Source organism: Streptopelia decaocto (genome assembly GCF_964273445.1).
Source record: "Streptopelia decaocto genome assembly, chromosome: 16".
Classification (NCBI taxonomy): Eukaryota; Metazoa; Chordata; class Aves; order Columbiformes; family Columbidae; genus Streptopelia; species Streptopelia decaocto.
This window is the reverse complement of record NC_138671.1, coordinates 7,871,726-7,879,456: the sequence shown is the minus strand read 5'-3', so window position 1 is coordinate 7,879,456 and position 7,731 is coordinate 7,871,726. Positions and strand designations below refer to the sequence as shown.

The following is a 7,731-nucleotide window of genomic DNA, read 5'->3' as shown; positions in this document are numbered from 1 at the left end:
GGGGGGCTGGGTTAAATTTTTCTGAATGGGGCCGCCCCGCCTGCCATTGCCGGGCGGCGCGGCGGGTGTCAGCAGCGAGCAGCGGCGGGCGGCGCTCCCCGGTGCGTCCCGCTCCCGTTCCCGTTCCGCCGCCGATGGCCGCCGGCCGCCGCGCTCCCCCGGAGCCCGGTGGGGGCCCGGTGTTACTTCAAGGTATCTTCGGTGCGGGACCGACTCCCGGTGGTGCCGCTTGCTCGCTGGCTCTGACGGCGCGGGAGCTGCAGGTGCGGCGTCCCGGCGGTTCTTCCGGGGGCTCGGCCGGTCCCGACGCCGCGCTCCGCCTGGCCGATTGCGTGGGCTCCTCCGCCTTCCCCGCCGCCGCCGCCGCCTGCTTCTCGCTGGTGTGTTACCCGCTCCGCGGGCCGCGCTGGGGCTCGCCCGCCCGCCAGCGCCTGGAGCGGACCTTCCGCGTCTCCCTGGGACCCGACGCCGAGGACAACCTGCGCATCGCCCAGGCCTGGAGCCGCAGGATCCGGGAGCTCTCGGTGCCCGCCGTGCCCACGCAGGACGGTCAGTACCGGAGCCGCCGCCCGCCGCGGCCGCCCCCACGCTCGCCCGGGGAGGGACTGTCCCGGCTGCGCTGCGTGTCCCGACGGAGCGAGCGCCGGGAACGGGCCGGGGGGGTTGTGGCTGGACCTGGGCCAGCGGCCACCCGAGGGCTCTCTGCTGCCTGTCCCCGCGGGACGGCTGTCCCCGTCCCCGAGGGGCAGCTGGCACCGAGCCGGGGGCGCTGCGCGGTGGTCGGGCCCCAAGGCACAGGTCAGGGCCGGAGGGGATAGACGGGGGCGATCCCCATCTCTGTAGGGTCACCTGGATCCCCCCCGCTCAAAGCCCGGGGGGCGACAGGGACATCCCTGTGCACAGCCCCAGGGTCGGGGGTGGCTTCTCCCTCCTTTCACTCTTAAATCGAAGGGGCAGCAGGGACGTGGTAGCACCACAGGGGCCCTTTGCATGCTCCCCCCCCCACCCCGCATCGCTTTCGTTCAATAACTAGTAAAGCTCCAAAGGGCAGCATTAACCAAGAAAAAAATAAAGTCATCATTGCTGACGCAGGCAGGACAGGAGCCAGGGACTGTCCCCAGCAGGTCCCATCCATCACTTGGGAGGAGGCGAATCCCCCCGGGGACCCAGCGGGGTCCCAGGGTGGCACGGAGGGGCCCGGGTTTCAGTTCCCTCTCCCCTCCAGGAGCTGCCACCAGCTCGAAGGGGAGCGGCTGGCTCGGGGACCAAGTCCCCCAGCTCCTGCAGTCAGGGCAGGGCAGGCTGGCATATATTTGAACATCTGAGCAGAGATTCAATTATATGCACTACTTCATTTATTTAGCTGTCCAGTCGCACTGATCAGACTTGGAAATTAAGAGGCATGCGGTTAGAGGGATCCTGTCAAATCATATTTAGCCCAGCTCTTCCCTGCTTGCATTTTAAAATGCAGCTTTTTTACATGACCTGCAGCTACAAAACAACTTTCTGCTGCTCCTCCAAAAGAACAACAAAAAATCCAGTGGAACAGGGTGAGGGCAAAACCAGTTCCCTGGCTCTATTTCCAGCCTGAACTCTGCAGCTGTAAGTCTCCAAGCGTTTTAAAACCCTCACCCTTTTAGCAGGCGGTGCGAGGGTGCTGGGGCAGCAGCCGCTCGCTGCATGGCAGGGACCTCAGGGGAGCCTGAGGAAGGAGGACGGGAGAAGGTGGTGCGGGATTTTGCAGTTATTTTTCTAGCTGAGGGCCAGCAGGATTTGCAAACCTCCTCCCCCAGTTTGGGACAGAGCTAAAAATGCCTCTCGCCACACCCTGCACTCCAACGCACCCTCACGTGCCGGCATCGCGGCGTGTGCGGGGCAGATAAGGCCGTGCTGGGAGGCTGCGTGCGAGTCCGTGCAGAGCAATCCTGCCACCCGGTCCCCATGGGGAGGAGAGCTGGGGAGCCACCAGCGATCCGTCCTGGTGTCATCTCAGCTCCAGCATCCTCTGGGATAAAAGCCCTGTGGAGAGCTGCAGCACGGGTGAAGTTACCCCTCCTTATTTCACCTCAAGGGAAAGAAAAAGTCCCTCAGCAGTTATAACCACAAAGCTGGGGCTTCCCGCAGCGTGCAGGGAAGTGTCCCACCCTGCAGCTGGCCAGGAGGGACCAGCTGTCCCCAGGCTTGTGTCCTGGTGGGGAAATCCAGCCCCAGTTGTGGCAGGAACCTGCCGTTGAGCTGTCAGCAATGGCCATGGCACCGCGGTGTGTCAGCAGCAAGTGGGACTTGGCCCTGCCGCAAGTCCCCGTTTTGGGAGACCCCCTTCCTGTGCTCATCCCTCACTGTGCAGGGGACAGGAGGTGACGCTGCAAGAGGTGACACACAACAGGCATATCCCGGTCTGTCCCAGCCTCATGCCACCCGGGTCACCAGGCAGGACAGGCCTGTCCCCTGTCAGCCTGGTGTGCTTGTTCCTTGTGCCCAACGAGTTTCCAGAAGGATGCGGGGACACAATGGAGCAGCTGAGGCTGCTGACGGTGGAGCCGCGGCAGCGTGGTCGCTGCCCGAGCACGGCCGGGACACGTGTCCCATGGGGGGACGTGGGCGGAGGGGGGAGAGCAGAGTTTGTGCGGTGGCAGCAGCAGCTGGAGCCCCTTCCTCCTGCTGACTCAGTGTCTGCTCCGCGCAGCGTTTGGGGTTGAAAGCACCCACACTGTGCTGGGAAGTGGCTGAGCCTGGCCGAGGGGCCGGGGCCGGCCGGTGTTGTGCAAGGGAGCAGGATGCTGCTGAAATCTGTCCCCCCGGCCTGAGCATTGCTGTGGCCAAGGCTCTGAACCAGCACCCCCCACTCCGGCCATGGGAGCCCAGGCCGAGCCCAGTGCTGCTGGTGTCACTGGTCTCACACTGGGATTCTGTCCCCACTCCGGTTCACACCCTGGTAGCAGCGATCTGTGCCTGGTGATGGAGTCACACCATCCCGCGGTGTCCTGACAGGGTTTGCCTTTCCCCCTCCAGCCAAAGAGCGGGTCCGCGGGGTCCCAGACGTACCCCACTACTATTCAGGGACAACGGGGTCCAGGCAAGACCCAGGTGCGGCTCCGTGTGCGCGTCAGGAATGATGTGGCTGATAAGAAATGTTATGGGTTTAAAAAACTGTGTTTAGGCTCTTGAAGAGTCTTGTGCTCTCGCTTTGCATCCTCTGGGGTGGGAAGGAGAAAAAGGAGAGAGAAGTCCCCCCAGCCCCTGCCTCTGGCAGGTGGGACTCAAGCACAACCCCCTTGCCCAGGGGCTGGGCTGTGTTTGCCCAGAGGGGATTTAGTGCGGGTAGGGACCAGGGAAGGCTCTGGAGAGGGGGGACCAGGGCCAGCCCAGTCCTGGGGCTGCTGCCCGTCATCCCTGACCAAAGCTGGGGTGGCCTCACTGCTGTCCCCAAGGGCTGCTGGTCCCCTTGCATCTGGCACCCACTGATAAGGGGCTGGGGAGGGCGGGGGGCAGCCGGCCGCTTCCCCTGGCCCTGGGTGGCAGTGGGGAGAGAGCCCAGAGCCCGGCCACAGGCTCAGCCCTGCCTGATGGGCTCTCATGGGTGCACCTTGGCTGTGGTCTCGGTGAGAGGTCCCAAGGTGTGGGGACAAGGAGGTGTCCTGGGGGATGACAGCCTCACCAAGTCACTCCCGGGGGCAGAAAATCAACGTAATAGTGTCCAAATCAGTACCGCTCTGTGTGCTCCACAGGGCTGCAAGAGACATGGAGATGGGATGGATGGAGCTCCAGGCATGATTCCCTGTGGGGCAGCTCTGCCAACCATCAGGGCAGCCCCAGCGTGGCTGTGATTGGTGTGACGCTGGGTGTCACCCAGGGCACGTGGCACACATGGGGACCTCCATTGCCCCAGGCTCCCCTCGCCCCTGTGCGCCAGCAGGAGGGGGGTTAGCTATAAAAATGCTGCTTGTGTTCAAACAGCTCGAATCACTGTGTGTGTGCAGCCTGGGGGGCAGGTTGCTGACGCCGGCCCCCGACTCTGCCCGGGTTGGAGGGGGTTCCCAGCCCCAGCAGTGCCGGGAATCGCTGTCTGCTTTGGTGACTCAGCTCCTGACCAAGCAGCTCTTTCTGCTGACTCAGCAGGCACAGCCCCCATCCTGTCCCACAGAGCCCCCGTGCCCAGGCTGGCACCCACTGCCTGGGGCCAAATCACAGCTTAGGGGGCCCAGAGCTGGTGGGGACACCCCCACACCTCCCAAAAACCCCATCACCCTGCAGGGCTGGGGCTTTCCAGTGGCGCTGTGGAAGCTCAAGGCGCCCTGCCCTGCTCATCAGGGTTTGGGGTGTCCAGGGAGCACCTGGGGGCTCTGCTGTTGAAGCACGCTGCCACCAGCTCCCCCAGGTACCATCGCATCCCTCCTGCTGTGTGGGGACCACTGGGCTGGGGGGCTGGCAGAGGCACGCGGGCCCCTGCCAGGCATGTAATTACAGCCCAGCCAGGGGCCTCACACATGAAACTTGAGCCCCGTGGGGAGCAGGGGAAGCAGAAGCGTCCGTCTGCTGGCACAGGTGTCTGTCCTGGCCCTGTTCCATCGGGGATGGATGTGGGGAACAGGGACCTCAAGGCCCCTGGCCCTCGTCCCCCGCTGTCCTTGGCTCACTGCACATTGTGTCATGAACTGGGGAGTTCATAAGGGAAAACTCACAGCTGAGAGTGTTTGGGGCCAGACGCCCTTGGGGAGGTTGTGTTTCAAACTTCCCCTTTGCTCCCCCTTTTCTTTCCCTGGTGTGTCTGTAAGGGCAGCCGGCAGCGCCCGCAGCCCGGGGTGCACAGGAACGCTGGGGGCTGCAGAGCCCTCGCTCCGCTGCGGCATCGCTGGGTGGCTCGGGGCTCCGGCCTGGGCGTCGAACATCTCTGCTGATTGCAGGAGAGCTCAGGATGAGTCCCCGCAGGACCCCCTGTCCCTGCAGGACCCCTTGTCCTTGTATCTGCCACCTCCCGTGCTTTCCCAGCGCCTCTGGGCAGGTGGGGATGGGGGGCAGCTCCCCTTCCCGCGGGGCTGTGGCAAACGCTGCCCTGGTTCGCAAAGCCCTCCCTGGGCAGCACCATGGCCCCACCACCCTGACCCCCTGTCCCCGCAGGTGACAGCTATGGGGTGCTGCCCCGGCCCTGCCGCGCGCTGGTGCTGGTGAACCCGCAGAGCGGCGCCGGCCGCGCGCTGGAGGACTTCCAGGCGGTGGTGCAGCCCATGCTGGCCGAGGCCGACATCGTCGCCACCGTCTTCATCACCGGTGAGTCCGCCAGCAGCTCCCCCACCTCCTCCTCCCTTCCTGGGATGCCAGCTGGGTGCTGCCACCCTGGGACGGGCTGCTCCGAGGGCCTTGTACCTTCTGCATCACTGCAGCTCCAGCTCCCATGGGGCTTGTTTGGACAACACGATGGGTGGGCTGTCGCAGGCAGAGGTGACAAAGGGTGTGAGAGGACATGACTGCACTCAATAGGGGTGGCAGCCTCACCTCCTGCACTCCCAGCTGGGACTGTGGGTCTGGGGTCACTGTCTGTGGGGTGGCAGGAGGATGGAAGGTGATGCTTGACTCTGCTTTTCCCCTCAGAAAGAGCCCACCATGCTCAGGAGAAGGTGCGGGATGAGGACCTGTCACAGTGGGACACGTTGGTGATCATGTCTGGGGACGGGCTGCTGCACGAGGTGAGAGCGAAACCATAGAGCATCCCCAGGCAGGATGGGCACAGAGCGGGAGGAGAGGGCTGCCCAGGGCATGAGCCAGGCAGGGAACGGCAAAGGAGAGATGACACCCCAATTGGAGCAAAGCGGGGCAGCCGCGGCCTCAGTGCTGCCCTGGCCAGGGGCACCATGGGCTCCCCTCTCCCTGGTCCTTGCACGGCCCCAGGTGCCACCAGCTCTGTCCGTCCTCACAGGTGGTGAACGGGCTCATGGAGCGGCCGGATTGGGCAGACGCCATGAAGAAGCCGCTGTGCATCCTGCCGGGGGGCTCTGGGAATGCCCTGGCTGCCTCCATCAACTACTACGCTGGGTGAGTCCCAAGGCAGTGGGGTCACTGAAGCGAAGGGCTGAGTGTGGCTCCAGCCCAGGGGACGGGTGCCAGGTACAGGGATGCCCAGCACAGGGCGCCCACCTGCGTCCCCACCTCCTGCAGTCCCTGCGAGCATCAGTTTGCATCCCTTTGTCCCCTCCAGGCTCGGGGTCTGGCACAGCTTCACTCCAAAGCAGCCACCCGGTGTAGGAGCCAGGATTGCCCTGACCCTGCAGCCCCAACCTGGTTCCCTCTTTCAAAAGCTGCTTTATCCTTCCCACCCCCAGCAAACCCTGCCCTGAGGGACACTCACCCAGCTGGGATACGTCCCAACCACAACACAGGGGTGAGGGCTGCATGTGGATGCTGGGACAGGAGGGAAAAACCCTGAGCTGGGTCCAGCCCAAACTCACCCTCTCCGTCCCTCACAGCAATGATCACGTCGCCAAGAAGAAGCTGCTGACGAACTGCACCTTTATCCTGTGCAAGGGGCTGCACACGCAGATGGACTTGGTCTCGCTGAGCACGGCCTCGGGCAAGCGCCTCTTCTCCTTCCTCGGCTTCGGCTGGGGCTTCATCTCGGACGTGGACATTGACAGCGAGAAGTACCGCCGGCTGGGCAATGCGCGCTTCACGCTGGGCACCCTGCAGTGCCTGGCCAAGCTGCGGGTGTACCAGGGCCGCCTGTCCTACCTGCCCGCTGTCCCCGAGCAGGGCACACCCCAGGCACACAGGGACCCCCACGCACCCGTCACCAATGGCCAGGCTGCTCATGTCCTGCCCCCAGCGGGGACAGAGGCGCCCGGTGCTCTGCCCACCGACTCGCTGCTGGTGCCGCTGTGCCAGCCGGTGCCAGCGCACTGGACTGTGGTCCCTGAGGAGGAGTTTGTCACCGTCTATGCCATCTACCAGTCCCACCTGGGCACCAACCTGCTGATGGCACCGGCGGCCCGTCTGAACGACGGCTGCATCCATCTCTTCTACCTGAAGGCCGGCATCAGCCGCCTGGCGCTGCTGAAGATCTTCCTGGCCATGGCCAGGGGGACACACCTGGACTTGAACTGTCCCCACCTGTGCTATGTCCGTGTCCGGGCTTTCCGCCTGGAGCCGCGGGCGGCCGCGGGCATCATGACGGTGGATGGGGAGGCGCTGGCCTGCGAGCCGGTGCAGGGCCAGATCCACAGCCGCCTCTGCCGCATCGTCAGCGGGTCCTGAGCAGCCGGGTTCAGCCCCCGGCACTGAGCTGCCAGCATGGCCCAGCACAAGGGCAGCAGAGCCTTCCTCCCACTCAGGAACCTCCTCCTCCTGTAGCAATAGCTCTTGGGGGCCATGGGCACTCATCTCTTCACTTGCCCCCATGCTTAGCTTTACCCCCCTTGGGACAGCCAAAGTGCTGCCCCAAAACTGAGCCACGAGCCCCATCAGGTACTCGGTGCCGACAAGACACCGGTGTGTTTTATCCCGGTACGAGGTCCCGGCCCAGGCGGCTGCGCCGGCACAGCCCCTTCCCCTCCCCGGCTCGGACGCACACGGTGGCATCGCTCGTGTCCCTGCCACGGAGCCAGCGCCACCTCCCAGGGATGGTCAGGACCAATATATCTGATACAAGAAATCAACTTTTTTAAAGAATGTTTCTACCCAAAGCTTCCTGTAGAAGCAGAGTTTATTCTTGTGAGAAATGCAATAAATATCTAGAGTTTT

General features: G+C 64.2%; 1 protein-coding gene across 1 annotated transcript; it reads left to right on the top strand.

Annotated features, from left to right (window-relative positions):
- Positions 1 to 77: 77 nt before the first annotated feature.
- On the top strand, positions 78 to 7,731 carry SPHK1 (sphingosine kinase 1). Its single transcript, XM_082066815.1, has 5 exons — positions 78 to 549; positions 5,119 to 5,268; positions 5,590 to 5,684; positions 5,915 to 6,030; positions 6,462 to 7,731. The coding sequence occupies exons 1-5, from the start codon at positions 135 to 137 to the stop codon at positions 7,243 to 7,245; spliced, it is 1,560 nt and encodes a 519-aa protein (XP_081922941.1). The 5' UTR covers positions 78 to 134; the 3' UTR covers positions 7,246 to 7,731.